The sequence below is a fragment of the Pollicipes pollicipes genome, unplaced genomic scaffold, assembly GCF_011947565.3.
Source record: "Pollicipes pollicipes isolate AB1234 unplaced genomic scaffold, Ppol_2.1 Scaffold_7162;HRSCAF=8490_pilon_pilon_pilon, whole genome shotgun sequence".
NCBI lineage: Eukaryota > Metazoa > Arthropoda > Thecostraca > Pollicipedomorpha > Pollicipedidae > Pollicipes > Pollicipes pollicipes.
The window spans coordinates 671-25,675 of NW_023597017.1; the positions used below are offsets into that span (position 1 = coordinate 671).

A 25,005-nucleotide genomic window follows, 5' to 3' on the forward strand; every position below is an offset into this window, starting at 1 on the left:
CGATGAAGGACGACCAAAGTCACCTAAAAATACACTAAAAGGTTAGTTAATTCTCCAGCTGTTACGCTTCTTGATTTTAGCATAAAATTGATGGCGTAGGCAGCGATTACTGTCGGTTATATTATTGGTGTCAATGTTTCGGCATCATGCCACATGGCATCATCGACAGGACGTACTCATTATTACGCAAGCACATTCACCGGCAAGCTAGACTACACCTTAAAGCAGTGTTAGGTCTCGTCGTAGGTGTTGTTAATCGCACCTAAGAACGTTCGCACAATTCAGCAAGGCCCTTATTGTTCCGCACAGAGGCGAGCCGTAATAGGTTCCCCGCAAGTGTCACGTGCAATTTATTAAGAATGTTTCAAGAATTTTTAAGCTAAGAATTTGGATTTGATAAATTTAAAAACAAACATTTAAGGATTTTTTGAACTACCCGTGAAAAAGCCTTTGTTAAAAGGTTTTTGTTATGCTTCTAATATATTTCTCTTTCTGTCGTTATTGAAAACTGACGTCTGTATGGGCCGATGGATGATATGCTGAATTGTGTGAGTATCGTTACCGGCGATTAGCAATACATAAAACGAGACCTTCAGATGTTTCTTAAGAGCGTGACAGAAGTGTGTGTGCTATGAAATTACAAAAAGAAATGACAGTGCTGCAGGAATGACAACTTTCGTTATATATGTATATATATATATGTATATATATATATATATATATATATATATAGATAGATAGAGAGAGAGAGAGAGATATATATATATATATATATATATATATATATATATATATATAGAGAGAGAGAGAGAGAGAGAGAGAGAGAGAGAGAGAGAGAGAGAGAGAGAGAGAGAGAGAGAGATATATATATATATATATATATATATATATATATATATATATATAATACATGTGTGTGTGTGTGTGTGTGTGTGTGTGTGTGGTGTGTGTGTGTGTGGTGTGTGTGTGTGTGTGTGTGTGTGTGTGTGTGTGTGGTGTGTGTGCGTGTGTGTGTGTGTGTGTGTGGGTGTGTGTGTGTGTGTGTGTGTGTGTGCGTGTGTGGTGTGTGTATACGTAGCAAATCCATGACTGCATGTATTTCACGCAATTTAGGTTTTACAATATGGAAAAATTGGTGCGAATGACATTCTTGGTCGTCCATCAAAGGCTTCGAATAGTACGTTTATTTTGAATCGACACACCGAAAACGACACGCGTGCCATACGAAGCCTCTAAAAGACGACCGCAAGAGGTCATACAATTTTTTCAGATTTCGGTTAGACGCTCTTTGTGACGTGGCACGGGTGAGGCCGTTATCGGTGTTATCCGACGCTGCAGGCTACATAAGTGTCCTGCTAAAGGTTACATACGCCACCGTTTTAGTTGCGCACATCTGACAATTTGACGAGGGCCTGTCAACGCTGTTTTCCCAGGTACCGCAGCCCGCTCATTTTTGGGGAGAAAGGGTGCTTTAAACCACTCTCGAAAGGACAAAGGAAAATATACAACGCTCATGGGCTTGGAGACTCGGTAGGCGCGTGGCCTCGCTCGCCACAGGATTCATTTCCACCTTCATCCACACTTCTGTCCTCATCCACGCTACACCCCGCATCGCCCAGCATCGGTCTATCCAGGGGCCATCGGCCTATGTGCACTAGCCCAGGCACGAATGGGCTTGAATGCTGGCTGGTGGGAGACGCGCCAGCGAGCGCGCACACACTTCGAAGGGATGACTCTCAGCTGTTTGCAGTGATGATCCATGACCAACCACTCACCTTTATCCCATAGTACTGTTGTGTTTACTTGTGGCTGAAAAAAAAACTATTAATTCCGAGGAAAATTCGCATTTGCAGGATTCCGTTTGCATGCATACTTTTCGCACAGTAAAGCATAAGGCGCATGTAAATTTGGCTAGGCAATACACTGAATGCACGCACATCTTTTTGGTATAAGTAAAATATGAACATGAAGTGCAATCTGCGTAGAAGCTCTGTCTCCCCAAAATGCCACAGTTCTTGCCGAATTATTCCGCAACAGGATCATTGACTCGCCCACAAAAGGCATCTGTAAAACCCTGACGAGATGCTAAATCGGGCATCTATGCTTTCACCCAAGGTGAGTCACAGTTAGCCGTACTGTACCGCGACACAACCGAGATGTCATAGCAATACATCCAAATCGTTAGGAGCATACAACAGCGAGATTAACACACACAGCAAATCCATGAATGCCCATCGATTGTTGGTTCAGCCAAAGTTAGGCTGATCTGGCAGCACCACATCTTAGCATGGCGCCGAATGGTAAAATAATGCCCACTTCGTCAGCTTCTACACTCAACACCGGCCACACGACTTCTTGCAGGACAAAAGCATGTAGTCGGGGTTTTTACGACATTCGCCGCTATTGGCCCAGAATTTGCATGAAGTGTTGTCGTCTTTGCAGACAGTCGTCGATTTGCAGACATTGCAAGACTTTTTGCAGTATTCAAGCATGTAGAGAGGGTTTTTGCGGCACTCCTTCCGTTCGGACCAACCGCGGCACTTGCTGTTGAGGTCGACACAGTCCTCATCTGCGGCAACAGTTCGTTCGGGTCAGCAAAGGGCGGGTCGCGTCTTTAGCAAATTAGTGGCACAACGCACTCGGCAACATCGTAACAAACTACCCCGGTAACTGGGAGACGCTAGAGGCATGATTAGAAACATGATGCAATGCCCATGTAGGTGAGAAATGGTGCATCGCTAATATATGCAAAGCCAGTGGCATTTCGAAGTGTTTAAACTGCAGAGGTACCTTTTTCGCCATGCCGTCGTTCCTTTTTAAGAACATGGTATGGCGATATACCTCATAACACACGCAGGCTGCCAGCAGAATGTGCCATGAGGGTATGCGATGCCACCACCCGGCCCGACTCTCACCCCCTTCCTAGAGCGGGGCGCTTACCGGTGGTGCAGACTTTGCACGCCTTGCTGGCGGTCGCGGTGCATGTAGGGCATGTTCTTTTTTGCACTCGCCGCGGGCGTGCCCACCACGTGCAGTACGGACTCTTGTCGGTGCAGTCGCCGGTCGGCTTGGGCGGCGGCGGCGGCGGCGGCGTGGTGCCGTCGCATTTGTACAGCTTGCGCAGCTTGCGCACGTCGAACAGAGCTGAAGCCCTGCCGCTGACCCATGGTGACGCCCGTGTTGCGCCGATCGCTTGATGGTCGGGCGTGAGCGGTCGCGAGCGAACGCGTACGGCCCCGTAGTGCATGACAGAGCCGAATGTCGTACGGCTCGCCCAAGCTCTGCACCTCGCCCCACGTGTACTTCTGGAAGTTAAACTCCATCATCGCTTGGATGTTGTCGTAGTGGATAGTCACGTGGTCGTCACGGTCCGGCCGACTCTGCTCGTGCCAGAAGCCGGCGGCGTGCATGAACTCGTGCATGGCGATGCCCTTGAAAACACAAGCCGTCGCCGAGCGACAGCTCCTGCAATGCCGCCGCTGCGGCCCACCGAGCTGAAGCAGCCTGTCTTCTTCACGACAAACACGTAGTCGCCGCCGTGGCGCCCGGCCTGATGGGGCGCATGCGCAGACACGTCTGCCGCTCGATCTCGGTGAAGGCGCTGGCGATGACGGGCGCGCTCGCGGCTGCTGAAGGACGGTGACAAGCGCGTAGTTGATGACACCGCCCTTCCACAGCTTGCGCGGCTGAACGGCGGCGTCGTTGTCTTCGTTGAGCGCAGTGAAGTCGCTCGGGTGGATGACGATGTCGCCCTCGAAGGCACTGGCCAGCTCGATGGGATCGCGCAGGCCGCGCGGCGGCTGTATAGCACGCACGCTCTGCGCGGCGGCGAAGTCGCTCGGCGTCAGCGGGTCCGTCAGCGGTGGCGGCTCGTCATCCGCCAGCTGGTCGGCGTCCAGCACGGCCACCGGTGGGGCTCTTCCGACTAACGCGTCCTCTGCGTCCTGCAGCCGCGGCTCTGCTGGATGGCGATGAGGAGCGTGTTGAGGGGGAATCGGCGCCACGGTCGCGTCCTCGTTCAATGTGAGGTGTGACGTCCGCCTGCGCCACGATGGCGACGAAGGGGGCAGACGAGCAGGAGCAGCGCGGCGGCGACGGTGTGGGGGCGGAGCGCCATCACACCAACGTCTCCGGCGCCGCCCTTGAGCGCAGTCCAGACCGATCACCGCAGCTTTCCTCCGCGTGGGAGTCCTGTCCGGTCGCGACTCAGCCCGCTGGTTAGCTGGGTTCAGGTGGGCTCACTCGCCTCCGGGTTCGGCCGGTCCGAACACGCTGGTCCCGTCCGACCTTCGTCTCCCCTTCAGGACAAGGTGACTTGATCGCCGCCGACCACTCCTGACGCCAGCCGAGTCGTATTGCCGGTGGCTGTCGAACTCGTGAGCTTTTGGGCACGCAGCTCTCAAGTCAGTGTGCGACGACCTTATCTCGCTAGCCAGACCGCGCCCAGGCGTGGTCTGTCGCGACCTGCTAGGCGCCCGCAAGATGCAGCTGTGTCACTTCGACCTGGCCTGCTCCCTGGCTGAGCTCCGGGATCGTTCCGACCTCACCTGCCTCTCCTCTGCCGGGCACTTCACGCTCTCCTCCAGCTGGTGGCGGTGGCGTGCGCTCCCGGTCAGGTCGGCGACACGACTGAGGCCGTCTGGTGGCGGATGGCCTCGCTCCGGTGCAATGACACGGCCCGGCGCCGGCGCCGGTGCACCCCGCGCCGAGGGCGGCACCAGAGCCGCCACCGGACTGGCCGCTCGCCTCCGCCAAAACTCGTCCCACCTGACCCTGCACGTGCTGACCGGCACCGGTCAGATGGGGTGCGCCGGCGGAGGGCACTGACACACGGCTCACGCCCCCCGGCCGTCATGACGGTGCAATGGCGGCGATTCATTCGGGCTCTGTGTGGGACTGGTGTGGGAAAGAGGCTCTGCCCGCGTGTAGCGGGCAACAGCGGGCAGCCGTTTGCCTCTGTGACCTGCATGACGTCACCAATTTGGCCATTTGCGGTTTCCTTCCGGGTGCCAGCAGCTCTCAGCAGTTTATTTTAATGACGCAATCCCGAGCGCAAAATGGCCGTCCTTCTTGCGCGCCCCCCAACGCAGGGTGGAGAACACTCGACGACGTTACATATGTATGAACCCGTTCTGGAAAATCTTGTCCCGGAGCTGACACAATGCGCGGAAGTGAGTGCAGCGGTCAGTGGTACCCACCATCTGAAACCGGTTCTGTGCTGGTTTCTGAGCGGAATTTTGCATTCCAAAGACCGGCCGTGCAACAATGCCGCGCAGCGAAATCATCTCCATAGTTCAGTGAATTCACATAAACAATGCATGCCACATGGCCATTTGTTGATGTTTTCTTACCAGCATGGGATTAACAAACGTTGCGTTCACGCTTAATGCCAGTCCTGCATAATGTTTTTGCAAATAGGGCGTCGTCATAGAGATAACCATCTCCTAACCTTTCTCTGATCATCAAAAACGAGTCGCTTAGCAGCCATGTCTTCTGGTGATCTATGGAAAATCGCGTGCAAGTGCAGAATGTTGTGCAAGTGCGCGATCTCGTGCAAAAGGCGCGATCTCCTGCAAGTGCGCGATCTTGTGCAAGTGCAGGATCTCGTGCAAGATAACATCACCTGTAGGTCAAACTAACGGCTTTACAAGATCCATTATGAAGGTGTGCATTATGGGTGACAGGCATTCCGACGGACCAGGATCAGCGCAAAGGTCACACCACCTCATTTCCTCATTCTCCTTCGGGTTACAGAGAACCGGTGAGGCGAACTCGGATATCTTCGCAAACATCTGAACGTCCCCGCCGCGGGCACAAGTGCGAACGTCGCGGCTTGTAAGGCGTCTTCTCGGGCAGGAGAAGCAGCAGCTGTAGCGTGACAAAATGTGTGAGGAAGCTGAACAGACGAGACGAAGTTCTGGAAGCGTGAAATTCATGTTTGTCTGTGCGCTGAGTGCACACAGGCAGCGGACGTTCTGGAAGCCAAACCCATCAAAATCCGTTTGGGCTATATTTGGCATTTTCTGGCCGGCTAGAGCTGCCTTCGCCTGCCGCTTAATCCATCTGCTCCAATATTAAGTGATGACAAATATTATGTGATCAAAAATACCGAGATCTAAAGAATTATTGGTTATATAGCCCTAACACGGCAAGACTTAACCTAAATGTTTAATGCGTGTGTTGCGTCTAAATGACTAACTGTGAAGCCACATTTTGATATTGCCGTTCTTAATCGTGTCATTTTGGCGCATTGGTTCCCTGTGCTATGCTTGCTTTCTTGCTTCCTCGAAATTCCATCCAATTCTGCACGCTCCCAGATAAGAATATGATACAGATATTGTGTACGGATGGTTCGGGCGGGAGTGAGATAAGTTCACAGCACATGCCAGCGGAGCCTGGTGGCTGTTCGTTGATCCTACCACCCAAAGAGATCCAGTTCATGGCACAATGTTACCTATAACCTTATGACTAGATAGGGCAGGAAAGTCATCGCCATCGTCATTGGAGCTTTACGGCGCATCCAACTGCTAAGGCTGTATGGCGTTTCCTGCCTCTCACCCCGGCAAGGGGGCCGTACAGCCGCCAGGAATCGAACCCCGGTTTTCTGGTCTCCCAGACGTGCAGCTTCGCCACCACTTTGACTGTACCCTGAGGCTGCGAAAGGTTCCGTGGCGTACAGTACTTCGGCACGGCTGCACGAGCCGGGTTGGCCCGGGGTTGGCCAGTTGTCAGCAGATTGTCTCCGTCAAGCGATCGAAGTTCAAACACGGCCGTACAGGCTCAGGTTGGAAACGTCTGGCCAGTTGCCAGCGGTCCCTTGTCTCGATCGCCGGAGAAGACGACGCTCCCGCCCTAGGGAGCGCAATCGGCGCCATTGTGTTGCGACAATCTTCCCCTTCGCGACGGAGACCGCGCGCACTCCGCGCACAGCAAGGCTGGCGCTGCACCGCAGCTCCTGTTCCCAGATTAGAGCCGCATGCACATATCGAACGCCCTGGTGCGGTCCAGAGTCGTATAAGAATTCAACCAATGAACTGTGTGTCACGTAAGTCTTATCTTACCTGGTGCATGCAGAGGTCAGTTCGCCGCGTGGTCCTTACCATTGAGTCCAGAAGTTCCGTCGGTTAGCGTCCACAGCGCATTATTCTTACTGCGATACTGGCTCGAACATCTCTCTTCTCTGAGGCGCAGGCAGCGGCCGGAACCCTACATCAATCGATAGCCAAAGCATACGATCCACGTATCCTTAGGTTTTGCTAGCTGATCGCTTCCCCATGTATCTCTCACACGGTACTTCAACCGCGGCGTCGTTGTTGAGAAGTCAAGCAGTATGTCACCTCTCAAGAACAAAAAAAGGAGAAGAAAATAAGTGCTAAGTTTTCCTCGACCTCAAACGGCCGTTATGTCATTGGTTTGCTTGTTGTTGATGTCACTGTCGCATGTGTCATATTGTGTTGACTTTAACGCGTCTCTTACGGTTCGTTGTTTTTTTACCGGGACTCAAAAACATAGATTATCAGAATGCGTTGTCGCCACCAAACCTTCATGTCGGCCAGCAACCATTATTTTAAAGTTTTGACAGTACGAAAGTTTTCAGTCTTTCAAACCAGAATTTCAGAAGTTCACAGCAGAATGACCAACTTTTAGGTTGATCACGTATGAAACTGATTTGAGCATGCTTGCGAAAACGATGGCACTCATGCCAGGTCAGAAAAAAATATTTCGGAAATGACGAAATTAAGAACATGTGGCGTCGGGTTGGTCTGAATAGCGTTGTGAAGTTAAAATCGAACATTAGAAAATAAACAATAACGAGAATATAGAATGCTCGTCGCCGTTTCACATATTTACGTCACATAATGGGGCCCATGCTGTCCTGTGGCTACGCCACTGGGTGGACAAAATGTTTCCCGACGGCCGAGCCTTTCTAGTTGTTGGCGTGCTCTGCAGTGCAAGCTGTACAGGTTTGAGATGACGCACGATGCTCCACAAGGAACACAAACACGTTTGTAAAAGCTCTTTCGAGCTATTTTGCGCAAAACGGCTATTCACGTATCTCTCCGTTTAAACTTTGCCTAAAGCCCTCATGTTCTGAATGGATGTTTCAACTCATCATTCCAAGAAAACGGCTTCCCGCTTTCAGTCACTGTCCCCTCAATTCTCGTGTGTGCCTCTCCATGCGCACGAGCGAGACATGAATAGGGGACCAGAGAAATGAAAAGTATCAGCCATTGGTACACTAGGTGTGAATCTCAACATAACGTTATCGTTATCATATTAATCTTGTATCAAATAATAATCGGCAGGTACCTAACGCTTCCTGTCACGGTCAACTCATTCATATGTTAGCCCAGGCTGCAAATGTTTGACTAGATTTACATATGACACACCTGGATTGGGAAAAAACAAATGAATGCAACATACGACAGTTTTTAAAAGTACCGGATGGGCCAGACTGACCCATGTTTCCTCCAACAGCGGCAAGTGTTTTGTCGCACAATCGTGACTTTGGCAGCAATCGGCTGCCAATTCAATGGCGATACACGATCAGCGAAAGCGGCATTCTTCGGTTACACCGGTCCAACCGCAGAACTTACGGCGAAAGCTTGACGTGCCGCAATGCTCGGGACACTTCATCCTGCACTCTGACGTTACCTGACTGTTAGTGAGGCGGCTGCCACCGGCTGCAGGCTATCCCAGTCGGAGACAAACGGCGAATGCCAAAAGCGGTTCTAACCCGCCCCGTCACGGGTATCTGCATCAGAGGGCGCGCGCTCCGACCAGAGAAGCTATTGGGATGAACATAGTTACATGCGAGATGTGACGATTTAAATCACAGCTCGGTGGTGATCATCCACCTGACTGTACCACAAAAAAGGTGTCGAGGATGTAAGTTAACGTATTTTGTGTGGTGTGTTCCAGAGCGAAAGAAATGTTTGAATGGTGTTGATCAACTCTTACGAAGAAATCTCACCATGAACAAAGCCTCGAAACGTCGAGTCTCCTTTTATAAAACAGTCATTGTTTTGTTTAACCACTGTCTCCTGATATGCTGAAGGCTGATTTCTCAACAGCAAACTTCCGACTCATCACACATCATCGAAACACCACTATGTAAGGCTTTTCTTGCCTATGTCAACTTCCATCACGTGTTAAAGCGTTGGTCACATTTTTATTTAAAGCAGGTACTCTGAAGCGCCTTCGTTTATCACACTTTACCTTCTTCACCCTTCCAGTTACCAACATGTCTGCTGGGAAGTTCGTGAAAGTTAATTTTTACATTCACAAATGTGTGCATCGTAGCAACTTAATAAAAAAAGCTGTCCCTAGGCTTTGCTTTCCTGCTAATTACACGCAATTTTATTATTATGTATTTATTTTATTATTACAATTACAAAATACACCATTTTATTATTACAATTACACACCATTCTCTGCTTTCACTAAAATCGGCCTCACACTGCCTTCAAAGGGAATGTCATTTTTTTGCAGAACCTTTTTGAAATCGATAAAATTCGGTACACAAAAGCTTTTTAGTGCTGCTTCGGGGACGCAAATTAAATTGACCTAAATTTGGGAAGAAATCAGGCTTTATGGCTCGGTTAGGTCAACCATAGGCAGATTAACAGAAAGGGCCCCAATGGAAGTGAAGAGTCCTTCACAAATGAGATCAAAGGGAAAGAACCCGAGATAAAAGAAGAAGGCTCCTGAGCAACGCGCGGGTCGGTGCCTTGCCTTATATGAGCCCTAGCAACAGCACAAGGCCCTCCGAGCAAGTGTAAAGAACCCGAGACCAATATTAAGTGCCCCTGAGCAGCTGAGTGCACCCCGGCATATGGGGCCCTAGAAGAAGCGTATAGAGCCTTTCGGGCAAATGGGAAGAATCCGTGGAGGAAAGCCTGATCGATCATGAGTGCGCGGGCACGTAAGCAGATAGTGTCCAGCAGCAGCCTGGGCTCTACGAGAAAATGCAAAGACATCAAAGACAGTGTAGAAGACTCCTTAGCGCTTAGGCTGACCCACCGGGTGAACGTATAGGGCCCGGGGAACAGCGCAAGGCCTCTGGACAGCGTACCGAGCCCCAAAATCTCGCTCAATCAACATCTTCCCTATCAGCGAAGAATCAACGTTGCGTGTTCATGGACTCTCCTATTTCCCCTAAATCTGTTCTTGATAGTCTGTAGGCCCAAAGACGTCCAACTTTTCGCGTTTTGTTTTATAAAACTGCGTCCGTTTGGATGGTTATGGGCCCCTTTGGAGCCCATGGGTTCTCTCGGGGCACAGGGGGTAAGGTCCCCACCCCTCCCCCCTCTGTATCCGCCACCGGCCCGAGCAGCTAAATAGATGGGGCTTCGCCCAGAGCGTTGGGCCCTGTATTGAAATAGGAAGTATCCAAGACACAATGTGGAGGGCCCCCGAACAATCAAGTGTGCCCGAACAATGGATTACGCCAGAGCAGGTTAACAGATGGGATCCCCGAAAAGAGCATTTTTTTTGGATGGATCCATTTATTCAAATGCAAAAATATCCACGAAGCAATGTAGAGGGCTCCGAACAATGGATTACGCCAGAGCTGGTCAACAGACAGGGTCCTCGTCAAGAGCGTGGGGCCCTCCATCCAAATGGGAGGTACCCAAGACCCAATGTAGATGACCATTGAACGATTGAATGTGCCCGATCAGCTTATCAGAAAGGGCTCAGATAGGAGCGTAAGGCCCTCCATTTAAATAAGAGTACCCAAAACTCAGTACGGAAGGCCCCCGAAAAATGGAGTGCGCCGGAGATCAGCGTAGGGCCCTAAATTTAAACTCCAGAACCCAATATACAGGGCCTTCGAATGATCCAGCGCGGCCGAGGATGCGAACAGAGGGGACCCCGACAAGTACGCAGGGCCCTTTGTTCAAATAGATAGTACCCAAGACATTATGTGGAGCCCCCCCCCCCCCCCCCGAACGACTGAGTGTGCCCGAACAGCTTAACAGATAAAGCCCCCGACAAGACCATAAGGCTCTACATTCAAATACAAAATACATACGATTCTATGTAGAGGGCCTCTGAACGATCGAGTGCGCCAGAGCAGCTTTATCAATAGGACACTGGATAAGAGCGTAAGGCCCTTTATGAAAATAGGAAATACATAACACTCAATGAAGATGACCCCGAGCCGCCGAGTGTGCCCGAGTAGGTCAACAGATGGGTCCCCGACAAGAGTATAGGGCCCTAAGCAAGTAACAGAGAATTGGAAGGGCCTTAGATCAAGGTAGAGGGCCGATAAGCACATCGAGAGCATGCCGATAAGTGAACAGAGACCAACGTAAAGGGCCTCTGAGCAACCGAGAACATCCCGGCAGGTTAACGTATGGGGCCCCCGGCTATATCGTAGAGTCTTTCGGGCGAATGGTATGAATCCGGGGAAGGCCCCTGATTGACAAGAGCGCCCGGCACGGTAGCAGGAAGGGCCCAGCAACAGCGCAGGGTCCTTCGAGCAAATGAAAATAAATCAAGGGCAACGTGGGAAGGCTCCCTAACGACCGGACTGACCCTCCATGTGAGCACATAGCTCCCCCGGAAACAGCATTGGGCCTCTGGACAGCGGGATGGGCCTTAAATTCTCCCAATCACCACCCCTCTCATTCAGTGAAGAATTACCTCAACCTACTCATGGACCCTTCACTTTCGCTGTGCGACTGTTTTTAATTGCCTGGAAGTCCAAAGACGTCCTAATTTGTCTTCCTTTTTTTTTTAGAAAAGTGCATTCTTTCGGTCGGCTATGGGCCCCTTTGAAGCTGAAGGGGGAGGGGGGGCGTGACCTTGTGACCCTATCCCCTCTGGGCCCGTCCCTACCGCGCACACTGGAAACATGTGGTTGGATTATTGGCTGCATACATATCTAATCCGTATACATACATATATATATATATATATATATATATATATATATATATATATATATATATATATATATATGTGTGTGTGTGTGTGTGTGTGTGTGTGTGTGTGTGTGTGTGTGTGTGTTTATATGGGTGTATATATATTTACATGTATACGGCACTCGACCAAAGCAGGAAGGACACGCGGTGCGTTCATGAAAGTGGCAGAAATAAAGATTGCGTTGCGCCAATGCAACGCAACGATGTGTGACCGCGACTGGAGCACATATTTATGGGTAGCTGAACTCCAAGCACGCGCACCGCTAAGCGCTAAGTGCTGGTCTCGCACACTTGCGTGCGTATACTGATTGCGTGGCGCCAACCCATGCCATTTGCTTAAGTTGCGCACTGGGTGTTTCCACTCTCAGTGTTGCGCGCTGCGTGGAGCCTGTGGTACATACTGCACACAAGCATTGCTATCAAATTGGATATAGGAACACAACGCTGAATCTGAATGCAAATACGGCGAGAACTCGACGGACAGCTGCGCTCGCGTCCTTGTTTTGACCATGAGCGTGTTGGGCGGGGAAATCCATGTTGAAGGTCGGAAGCGCCGCATATTACTCGAAACTGTCTGTGGGCCTAAAAGACATCGATTTTACTGCATAAAATTATGTTATCCCTTGGCTGCGCTATCAGGTAAGAACTAAGAATCAAGCTGGTTTTCGTTCAACGCAGGGATGTGTAGCGGCGGGGGGCTTTCAGAAGACGAGCTGGATTTACCAGCGGGTCGCGTCGAAGCCCCAGCAGAGGCAGAATTATAGGCAGCGGACAATGGACTTAGTGCTTCCATATGTAAATGTGTGTGCCGGACACAAGCGAGGTCACCAGGATCCTCGGGTGCAGCCGTGCAGCGGCCAGTGACGGAGAAAATATAATCGGACATGCGGTTTTCATCAGCCCAGGGACAATACAAGGTCGTAATTCGTAGTCCCAGGGCCAGTCCATGTCGTAAGCATGGGCGTAACCATGCCCTAAATCCCCCTGGGTCTTATTCCTGTTTTGATATAATTGTATACGGCATAGACACAAAAGGTTCAATCTGCCCAAAATATGCAAGAGATCCGGGGGCCGGACACGACCGTCACCTGTGTTGGTTACGCCCATGGTGGTAGGTCGGCTTTTGAGAACGAGTGAGTGTCTGATTCATTATTGTTCCATGTCTTGTCCTTCCCGTCCATGGCGGGCAATCAAAATAATGTAGTACGAACGAATTAAATTGCAATTTAGCAATCGAAGAAGTAATCAAACGACGAGAAACGGACACGTTTCTTTCACGTTTCACGAGATGGTCACCTGATGAGATCTAAATCGTGCGGCGTAGCTGAGGACTTCATTAATTTAAGCAATCACTTGCCTCACATTATGCATTTCGTGCTGATTTATGATGTCATCAAACACCATATTATGACATATCACAAACGAACTTGTAATCATGAAGTGGAAAGACATTGCCAACAGGTCCTCGAGCTCTGCCACCTATCGTCACTTTATGAATTACTACTTAGCAGTTTGTCGCAAGTCACGCTACCAACACGAGCAATTTTTGAACACATTCAATGGCAAACACTTATGTGAAGCAATAATTGGCTGATGTGATACAAAGAAGGATAATGAGCTTGATTTTTCCCGAATTTCACAAGATTGCATAATCCAGAAAATGTTGACCCCACTCTTGACGTTTAGGTGCCCATGCTGCCATTCATCAGTTTGCATACTCGCTCACCATACGGTTACAAACATACCAGTGGCATACGCATGTATAGAAGAGTAAGAGCTCTAAGCGGTGCAGAAATCAGTAGCCATGTAATTTTGGTCAGGCACTCCATTCGCGAGAGTGGCTGACGAGAGCCCGACCAGTACTCACACTGCAGTGTTCACACGAGATCCTGAAAAGCCCAACTCTATCGTCGATGGAATGAATATAGTATCCTAAAGATATAGGTTAAATGATCTTAAATTTCTCAGAATGTGCATGAACCGCGCTTGTAGAACAGTTTATTTTTGCGTCCAGTGCCTTTTGACACCATTTTTCGAAAAATATCGCAATCTTGAGCGGCATAAGCATCCGCGCTTTGCTTCACATGTGGCGCTACAGCGCGAATGGTTCGTTTGTTCCTGCCGCGGTTTGATCCCGGTCTGCGTGTGGGAATGTGGTGTGAGGTGTGTGGTGTTGTGTAGCCGGCGCTTGGTGCAACGTATGCCGACAGAAATCTGTTCGTATTTCGGGTTATCGAAGTCTCATGTAGAAAGCGCTTTGGATCATGTCTGAAGCTCGGTGATATTTTTTGGAGGCAAGTGTGGCGCGCTCGTGTGGTTGAATTTCAGGTCTGTGAAGTTTGTGGTTAGCAATTGTTCTCTGGCAGGGCATCTTGTGTTGCCTGGTGTAAATATATAGCTTGATTTGCATTAGTCCATCAACTTAAACACTTTTTTTAGTGTCCTGCTTCATTTGATGTCCTGGTATGTTTTTTGTGGAAGTACAGAATTGTAATTGATACATTAGGTGTTCTCTGAACTAGTACAACATAAGTATTTTTTTGTAGTTGAGTATTATGTATGTTCCTATTGCATGTAATCCATGATTTCATGGTACCTTCTTTGACACAGGCTAGATAAATTATCAATAAGTGATGCCACTGGCTGAAGTATGTCACTTCATAGATTAACCCCTAATGTTTGGAGGAAAAGTTCTGTATTCCCAGAATGCTGCTTGTGTCTGTTACTTGATGACACCTCATCATATTATCTATTGGCATATAGTAATGCGGGTAATGTTAATGTCGTGTTAATGCAATGTGAGGAAATGCTCAAAGAAGATATGACCAAATGACTCAAAGTGCAGTAATTCACATATTAGGAGTAGGTATTGGGCCTCAGCCATTCACAAACAATGCTTCAATGGTTTTCATCCTGCCATCCTAACACAGCAATTTCAGTTCAGCAGGCAATCTGCAGTTGGATGGCACGTTGCTTGATGCAATGGCCGTACTTTTCTTGTTTCTGTGATGGTCTGTACACCAGTTACCAGTCATCATTAAAGATGGGCCATAGAGATGATGAGGTGAAATTTGGGTAAGATGAGCCTAGACTGCTGGATGTGTGCCCAAATCTACATGACGTGTGTATCCAAACACTGAGTACTCACCAACTTAGCTGCATAAAATCTGCGTGCATGTTTTGTGAAATATCTGTAGTGCCTACATTTGTTACAGTTTTCATGTGCATGTATTTTTCTCTCTTGAAGATTTTTGCTCAGTGAAAAGAATTGGCAGATCAGTTATAAGAATCATTTGGAGCAGAAGTTAAACTGTTGAAATGAAACTAGATTCATAAGTGGTTGCCTCAAAGTGGACAGGATGTGCTATACATAATGTTTTAGAAATATGCTAGATCTTAGTGGGCTTGATCATTCCAGACTAGTATCAAAGGTTGTCAGTGGCAACTGTTAATAACAATTTTGTCTAGGATGTATTCAAATAAGTTAAAACAGTCCATGATGCCTAATTATCTTGAGTTGACCTAGGCATATGGAGTGAGTTCTGGAGTGGAGTGATATGTTCGATATTCCTTATGTAATTTTGTATGTTTTTTGTCAGCACATCTGGTTTCAAGTGTAATGACAGGTGCATTCACAGGTTAGGCCTATGGGTTGGGTTTTCTAGGCACATTAATTGCAATGTTAAGTTCTTTGCAATCCATTTTGAACACCTGTACTATCAGTCATGTGTCTTGTGAACCATTATAACCAGGACTTGCCATGACACAAGGGCTTTTTGAATCCCAGAACAACTTTGAGCATTGATATACTTGCAATGAAAATGCAGAACTTAAATAGACCTCCAAAAAATCATGTACATTTCATGTTAAATTTTCTACTGTCTAACTGCAACAGGACATATGCAACATTTTGCTAGTTTTCAAGAGGGTGAATTCAGTATTTTTGTGCACAAGTAGGTGTTTAATTAAGTTAGAAGTGTGTTTGTTCCATCATCTGAATAATACATTCCCCATGATTGTGGATGGTTATTGGTACTTTGTTTAATAATTTTAGCAAGGTCTTAGACCACTTGAATTGTTTCCAATATTTGCTCCTTACATTATTTTGAAGTGAAGATCCTAGGTAGAAAGACATAGTTTTGCAATTGCAAATTTGCAAAATTGCAATTGCATTGTTTTGCAAAAAGGCATGTTTCAGATATGCATGGTTTGAACACAGGGCTTGGGCACAAATAGTGTGATGTACATGCTCAGTAGATCTCTTGGTAGTTGGAATGCCAACAGCTCATTACTACATGTAAAACCCAAGGTAACGATTCATTTTCATTGAATTTTTGTGTGCCTTAAATCCGTGATAATTATGTCTTATGAATGTAACCGAGATACTCTTCACTGTCTGCAGTACCATAGCATATTGTTGAACAATGCTGTCTAGATGTATTGCATTCTAGTGAGTTCAAAAAATGCAGTTTGTTGATGTTTGCATGCTTCCGCATAATGCTAATGAAACTGCCAGGTGAAGGTAATCCCAAGTTATGGAGATCAGAGTCAAATTGTGGTGCTCGGCCATTGATCTGTAAATTAAGCATGGACCTCACAAAGCTCATGTGCCACCATAACTCAGGTTGTATACACGTATTTTGAAATCATAATCATCTTGGCCAAGCCCACAGAGCTGTTGGTGGCATTGTTCTCTGATATATTACTAGTGTGAAAAATGTGTGAACCCATGATTTGAGGAGCACATTCCTGGACCTGCTATACTCAGGCTGTTACCAGGTCCTTCAGTTTTGACTTGGTATGGACCTCCTTACACAAACAATGCTGCCTCTTGTGAGGGGCATGGGTGGAAACAGGCCAGTTGCAATCTATACTAGTTCCTCTGCCAATTCTTTGGGGTCCACTTCTCTGTTCAGAGCCTGTGGTGAAATCAAATGTCTCCTTTGTGATGGCATGCAAATGCCATGTTGCATGGTTCAAATAAGTTTTAGTGAAAAGTGCAATATCTTCTCTGCAGGCTTTGTATCAATTTTTTGCTTGTGAAAGTGAGCAAGGTCAACTCAGTGTCTCTTGCTATTATTTTTGTTTTCAGTGTTGCTTGTCTGGACACTGGAGCTCCTCAATTTTCTTGTCCCTGGGTGCATCACTGAACCTAAGGAAGTCACCATGCTTCATGTTCTGGGTTGGGATACTTTGCTTCTCACCAGAGGCACATCATTTCCATTTCTGCAGTTGTTTGTTGATCACTTGGAGATGCATATTGGCACCATGGAGGTGTGTCCCTTCTTCGGGTACTTGTCAGGGATGGCTTCTGCCACCAATCAATGGTAGTGCATGGCAGTTGTTAACATTGTCCAGCATTTGCTTTGGTCAGAAGAGTATCATCATAGAAGTTTACTCGATTTGTGTCACAGTTCTCAAGCAGAAATGAAAAAAGGAAAGTACTGGCTATGTTGGGGCGTGTCGAGCAGCCCTTCCCTCATGTGAGAGCACTGCGAGCAACGCGTTTCGACGGGGCTGCAACAGGTGTTGCTGAGCATTCCATTGAATGCCACTGATCTCAATATGCAGGACGCACCTTATGAGGTGAACTAGGCAGCATGGTTGGTCACCATTATGTCGGAGCCAACAACCACGTCATCTCTCTTCCATTCCATGGCCGCATCTCACCGACAGGAGCGTGACCAAGAGAGGTGGCGGACCCCCACCTGTTCAGGAGTCCTACATGGACTTTTTGGGTTCTGGAGCAGAATATAAGTGCATCACCAGCATGGCCCCCCCCATAAGATCTTTGTTGCAGCCCCCCCCCCTCATAAAATCTTTGTTGCACACGTGCTCACTGTTATGCGTTCCATACGGCATTGACTGTCGCAAGATGACGGCTGTAGTTCCGACACGAACCACATCATGCCCTCTGTTGCATCATCTCCACCTTGCTCCTTAACAAGGCTGTCGTCGGGGATTTTGCTGGTTTCGTGCTCTTCTACCGAGAGCAACGGAAGCTGTCCTAAGCTCTTACTGAAGTCTGTAGGCTCTTATACTGCCAGTTGAGTTGTCTTTGCTATTGTATTTTCCGTGCATAACCGTCATCGCCAGTTCGATGTGGAGGTAGGACCCCATCCAGATCTTAAGCTGATCCCATCGCATGCGTCAGTGTTTAAATCCAAGGCGACTGCGGCGTTTGTGCTGGCCAGACTGGTGCGCTTGTATCGATGTACAGGTAGGAGATGACTGGGTTGCTGGCGACAGCGTCCTGAAGTTAATTCGAGGCTGCCATGGTCCCACTTCGTCGTCCAGTTCGAAGTATTTCTCCTGGCTTGCTCCCGTCTAGTCACGACTCTTTCCTCGGGGTCTGTCCTGAAGCGAACACGGTGTTTGCCCCCGCGCTACGTTTGTTTCTTCACAGCTCGATAGAGCCATGTCACCATCGAAGGAATCTGAATGGAGTGTCGCGTTCGCCATGTCTGATCTAAATGACAGTCAGTGCAAAAAGAGCTCACATCCTGCGAAGTTAGTCCGGGTAGGCCATGGTCGGCAGCCATGTGATCTAGGAAACAACACTTTACGATCCCTTCTCACCTCCAAAAGCTGTGTCGGACATGCAGATCTTGTCATAGATTTTAATCTGGTGGTGTTTTAATCGGACTTGATAATTTGACCTTGGAGATAAACCACGTACAGCATCAGCTGCTGTCTGTCATCAAGTGGGCTTTTTCAAAGTATGAATCGTCGCTATCATCCCTGCCAACGTATCTTCAACGAGGCGATCGATCATCGCCAGTAAGCTCTGCACCAGCCCCTCCCCCCAAGTCTTACTACCGTATCGCACGACGGCTTCGAAGCCCGAGCATTGGCCGATGACTTATAAATGAGGGTAGTGGCACGTGGCGTCACTCTCCTCCGCGGGTGCTGGGCGCAAAATGACCTCAGTGGTCGGTGAGCCCTGAAATCCCAATCAAAGCCATCGTCATCCTTCGCGGGTGCCTAGCTAGTTCATCCACGCATATATGTTTCCACCTTTGGCTTTACGGATAATCGCGAGCTCTGTCGCAAGGTACCGGTTTTCGTCGCCGCTGCCTGTGGCGAAACACATTTTAAACCAGCAGTATGCTTCCAGACCAGGAGACATCGAACCCACCTCGCTAGACCTTCTGACATGCATGTGACGCACGCACGCTTGATGTGCCCGAGTTGAACCAATACATTGTTGATGTAGTCACTGTTGACCTGTCGTAACATTTGCGTGCCGAATTTGTGCTAGGATGTGAATGATGGATGGGAAATGACGTACAAACCTACGCTATACAGCTCGGGCGGTTTCTGGAATGATAAGGCATGTTTTAGAATTGTGTGCGTGAATAGGCATGTTTTCACGTTGGCCAGGTCGCTCTTACCCTTAAATAAAAGACGCGTCTTTTGTGGTACCCGCTTGGGCACAAGCAGTAATGCCATAAACACATACGCCGTAACACACACGCCATAAACACAAAATGACGTATCGGAGTCCATACCACCTTCGTTCAAGTCGCGTAATCGCTGTAGGCCCGACGCAAATGGACGTATATGTTTGGTTACGTGCTTTTGCCGTGATTTAAGGGTGTAATGTCCAGGGCATGCGTCTTTTTAGCCACTTGCATGTTTTTGATTTGCATCAATCATGTTTTCTTACAGGTACGTCTTTGCAAACGTCGGATGCGCCTTTACATTTTCTTACAGATACGTCTGCAGTGGGGTACAACTACATCAGATGATAAAATGTGTGGGAAAGCACCTGAGCAGACATTTAGCATATTTTACCAGCATTCGAATCGCGCCAGTAGCATTACCACTGTGTTTTACGGCTTTGAGCTCTGTTATCACTGTTAGTGTGGCGTCTGCTGGATGCGGAATGGCATAGTTTGAATCCTTGAAAAGGCATTGGTCTCTCTGACAGCAGGAGCCAGTTCCTCAGCTATGCGTGACACAAGTTGTGTGGAACGATGGGCTCGTAGCCAGTCACCTATTAATTAGTATGGGACAGTGAGAAGTGCAGTGACTGCAAGAAGCGGTGGAGGATTTCAGGCACTAGCTAAAAATATATGGTCTTGCCAGCAACCAAACATTATCATGCATGCTGCATAGGTTGGGTAGCAGTGAAAAACAATCCCTGTTTACATGTGATGTAATGAGTTTAGTGCCACATATTATCATGGTGTATTTGGTTTATTATCATCGCAGTGGGGTTACAATGTCCCAGCTCCACTAGCTGATATACTGAAGCTGCTAGTTTGGTAGGACTTTTTTGGTTGAATATAATTGCAGGAGGGTTACAAAAACCCAGCTACACTAGCTGGTATGGTAAAACTGCCAGTTTGGTAGTACTAGTCATCACAATGAGGAACCATATGCTGTAGACCTGAAAGCTTTAACTTCAAGACATTGCTGACTGTTCTCTGGTTTCACACTGCAACTGGTGTGAAGCAGCATAATGGTAATGAACAGCAAACGTCGCGATCGGCGTGAGAAACTAATCACAATAATAAGCCTACCATCTCGACGGGATTTACAAGGAGCACACTAACCTAAGTCAACGCTGCTGGCTGCCGCCTGTTTTCTGATCGTTCTCTAGCTGTTCCAGCACTGCGTTCTGGTCGTTTTCTAGCTGACCCGGCACTGGCGGCTAACCAGCAAACTGATTTTTGCCTGGTGGATGGCAAATGACCAATGCAGGTTCTCAGAATCAGTTTTGCTTTCGCTGTGGCGGTGTTGAATGCGTCTCAATTATTTGAAATTCAATGGAAGTGGCTTAAATTGAACCCGGCACTCAAAGAACAAGGCCATTTCCGCGGATTCGGGAAATTTCTAAAGGTCCGCCAGATGTTGGGAAATTTCGTAAGGTGTTTCCAAACAGTGCGGCATCCCAAGGGTTGCTTGAGTAACATCTTGCTGCGCCGTGAAAGTAGTAAATAATTGCCTGATGTTACGTTAGTCTTTTTGAAAAATGGCGTCCAATGAACAAGAACAAATATATCCAATGGTAACCAAACATTTTCTGAATTAGCTGCATGTTGTTTTTGTGATTAAAAACCAGTTCAAAACCCTCCTTGTTACATCCAGCAAGTTTCTTGGGTGGTTTTGCGGTTTTGTGCCTCCCAGATTTGTAGCTCCAATCTCTGCTCATACGTTTCTCAACGCTGCCCAGCCACCCAAAGGCTGGCGAGCCGGACGAGGCGGCTGACTGAGCCACCGGCAGCGAGCCGGACGAGGCGGCTGGCTGAGCCACCGGCATCGGGCCAGACGAGGCGGTTGACTGAGCCACCGGCAGCGAACCGGACTGAGCCACCGGCAGCGAGCCGGACGAGGCGGCTGACTGAGCCACCGGCAGCGAGCCGGACGAGGCGGCTGGCTGAGCCACCGACAGCGAACCGGACTGGGCCACCGGCAGCGAGCCGGACGGGGCGGCTGACTGAGCCACCGGCAGCGAGCCGGACGAGGCGGCTGGCTGAGCCACCGGCAGCGAGTCGGACGAGGCGGCTGACTAAGCCACCGGCAGCGAACCGGACTGAGCCACCGGCAGCGAGCCGGACGAGGCGGCTGACTGAGCCACCGGCAGCGAGCCGGACGAGGCGGCTGGCTGAGCCACCGGCAGCGAGCCGGACGAGGCGGCTGGCTGAGCCATCGGCGGCGAGCAGCAAGAGGCGGCTGACCTGAGCCACCAGCGGCTAGCCGCTGGATGCGGCTGGCCGAGCCATCGGCGGCTAGCCGGATGGCCGGCTTGCAGAAGACCAACATTGTTTGAGGAGACAACTTTGTCACCGTGTGCTGCCAGTATGTTTGATATAGGTTTTCACATGGGATTGGGAATGTCGGGCAGCATTGCAGGCGGTAAGCAGCAAGCTCGCATTAGTTTAGTAGCAGACAACCAAATTTTGGTGCTTAAATGAGTCACACCGGCGGCAGATCGATATTTTTAAGCTCCAAACCGACACACCAAACCAAGGCGGCCAAAGCTGCCAAAAAAGAACATCAACTGGACGCAATATCGGTTTCTGATGCTGTCTTGCCAGTTGAATGTCTGTCCGACGTTAGCGAGCGGATAGTTGATTTACAGATGTTCGCCCGACTGAGTTCGCTACGTTCCACAGGTCGGTCGGTCTCCGACATGGATCCCAGGTACCCCACGTACCACTCTCTGACCAACGGTGAGTATGTGTGATTTGTGAAGTCATGCTACGTCTAAAGGCACGTCCGCGGCGGGCGCCTATTCCGTACCGCGCATCAAGGCAGAGTTGAAGGGCACATACTGCTCTCATAAATGTCAGGCGCAAAGCGATGACATGCAAGTCAGACGATGATAGGGATCAGAATCATGTCGTCTTCAGATTACACTCACGAAGCTGTTCTTGCCGGGTTCTTGCGGCATGGGCCGATTATGTTTGGTTTAAACCGGTTTGGTTTCATTGCACGAGTGTGCTAGGCGGTGAAACATGAAAAATGGTCTCCTTGGAGGATAAAAATGCTCACTTATTAAGTGGTAGCTGAGCTGGGGTGGGTGGGCGGTTGAGTGGGTAAGGGATAGTTTGATTATCAGTGCTAAGATTACGACGATTCATGCGATGCTGCGTTATTTACCGTGGTCATTGCGGCTGCTGTTAAGTCCTGTTCTTGCCAGTGCAGTTCGCAGCACCAGGCTTGCAAGACCTGCCCGAGAGTGCAGGAATCCGTTGTGGCTTTGCAGTCATGGCGCCTAAAATCTCAACTAATCGAAAATTGCCTTGCTTTGTATACAAGCGCAGGGACGTCTTACTTGACATTTATGCGTGTTCTCAATGTGGCGGTGACAAAATATCCGTAATACTTTCGGCAAGTCCGGTCTCGTCCTTGGATCCGTTCGGTCTGACACCCTATTCAGAAAGGCTATTGTGTGCGCGTGCCGGAGCCGCGCGCCGAGCGCGCCCCGCGGGCCCGTCCGCGTGTGACTGGCCGCTGCCCACCAGGCGTCAGCGAAGACGACGAGGACGATGGGGCGGCGGCGGGCACCGAGGAGGAGGACGAGGAGGAGGAGGAGTGTCCGGCGGACGCGGGACAGGCCCCCGGTGGCGGCGGGGATGGCTGGAGCGGCGCCGACAGCGGCAGCGACGAGGAGGAGGTGGAGGAGTACCTGGACGAGGGCGTGCCGGACGACGTGGACGACCTGGAGCGGCGCGCCGCCGCCCTTTCCGGCGACCTCCGCCAGACATACCGGTGAGCGGGGCTGGGAAACTGGCCGGGAGGGAGGGGAAGGGGGGGGGGGGCGGGGGAAGGCGGCAGGTAGCGGTTACCGACTAGCGGGACTGAGCAGGCTCTCAGGCTCAGGCTCTGAGTGGAGTCTCCTCGATGAGCTGCGGCAGGCCTGCCGGTGCGGATTGGCGTAGGAAAGACCTATGGAAGGTGGCGGAGGCCTGTGGTCTCGGCCGTCGCTGCATTTTCGCGCAGTATGCGACGTTTCCGTGTAGGTTGGCACAGTGTTGTGTGGGGGTGGCCCATTCCATGCCTCCACACAGCCATGTGCTGATTGCCCCTATCCTCTACGATTCAAACGGCCGTATATTGCAAGATGCTGCCCATAGATTCAGTGGGCTTTGGTGTTCTTTTAAGATACTCTTGTCCTGGACACGGCCCTCTATCCTCATGCTGGCTGCGACTCTAGCCCTGATGTGTGGCGTCCTCAGTATCCTGAAGGAGCTGATGTCGCCGGAGAACCACGTGCACAACTGGCCGTTCATGAACGCCGTGGACTCCAAGAGCGGCTCACTGTGGGACTACGACGCCATCATCAAGACTCCCGTCTGGCTCAAGAAAGGTGGCTATGCGACGGAACGGTGCGCGACCAGCGCGATCCGTTTGCCCTGAACGAGTGTCGCGTTGGTCGGAGACGCCCGCTTCCCGGTGTGGCAAACCGCAGCCTCACAGCGAGCTGCCTGCGAGCAAACGGTGCCATTTTCTTGATGCCCCATTTTGTTATGATGCTGGAATGATGAGTTTGAGCCTTGTGCAACTGGTGCGTATGAGGTTAGTGTCAAAGATAGTGCTCCACAATTGTATGGGGTTTTGAGCTGAAATAGCCATCTTGAAGATCATCCTGTGTAGTTCACAGCCCTGCCCTTCTTCAGGCCCAAACCCCCCTAGTATCTGAGCTACACGCCCGCGAAGATGTGCGGGCTATTTCGGGGAGACATTGAAAGCCACTCAGGCATCCATGACGTCATGATAACGTCATGTCCTGCCCTTCCATTAGCTATGCGGTGATCAAAGGCAAGAAAAATATAATTGTTGATTCGTTTATATCTGGCGTTCGTGAGCACGATTTCCAGATATAATGGCCATCGATTGGCTCAATCAGTGTGCGAGGTGCGATGACGTAATTAAACAATGACGCATTGAGGAGCATCTTGACAACGCTGAGGAATTGTGTTCTTTGAGGCAACCTTTTACACTTAAAAGTATTCAAACATTTCAAAGTTAGATAATTTCATTATATCTGATGCTTTGTCTTCAAATGTGGAGCATTCCCTTTAACTAAGAACCATATGGCATCATACTTGCAACCACTTGTTGCATCATGGCGTGGCCCTCGTCCGCACTGCGCGGGTAGTAGAGGGCGGACGTAGTAGACCCGCTGCCATCAACAGCTCCGCCGCGAGTTACCTTGAATCCTGTATCATCCTCCCACCGATTTGAAAATTACAACCCATGTCGATCGCTCCCTCTCCGTCGCGCGATGGGAACTCCCGACACGTGTGCGTTATGAGCGACGGCGAACAACAGCGCTCTATTGTGTGTGCGGGGGCATGACCTGTGCCCAGGCATCCGTCTGCGTGCCACCTAACATAGCTGCCTCAGTGCCAGAGGGTCAGAGGGTCGGAGTCACCACCAGCCGTGGGCCGTAAGTGGCCGCGGGTCTCGGGCCGCGGTCCAGGGGTGCGGTTTTCGGGTGTGATCCCCGCCGCAGGAAACTCCCCTGCTGTTGCTTTTGTGATCTCGGTCGTTACCTGCGCATACAAGAACGAGCGATCGCCAACGCCACCACCATTACTCGTGCGGGGCTCCTGGAGCG

General features: G+C 49.7%; 1 protein-coding gene and 1 pseudogene across 1 annotated transcript; one reads left to right on the plus strand and one right to left on the minus strand.

Moving 5' to 3' along the window:
• Positions 1-2,936: 2,936 nt before the first annotated feature.
• Positions 2,937-21,701, minus strand: LOC119108993 (blastula protease 10-like; annotated as a pseudogene).
• Positions 14,063-23,751, plus strand: LOC119108996 (uncharacterized protein KIAA2026; the record flags this gene model as incomplete). The annotated part of the gene is given in 4 exon segments (XM_037232541.1): positions 14,063-14,224; positions 22,055-22,111; positions 22,907-23,153; positions 23,621-23,751. Coding segments are annotated over 3 exon segments (418 nt in total), but the record flags the coding sequence as incomplete, so codon positions are not given.
• Between the last annotated feature and the right edge of the window lie 1,254 nt (positions 23,752-25,005).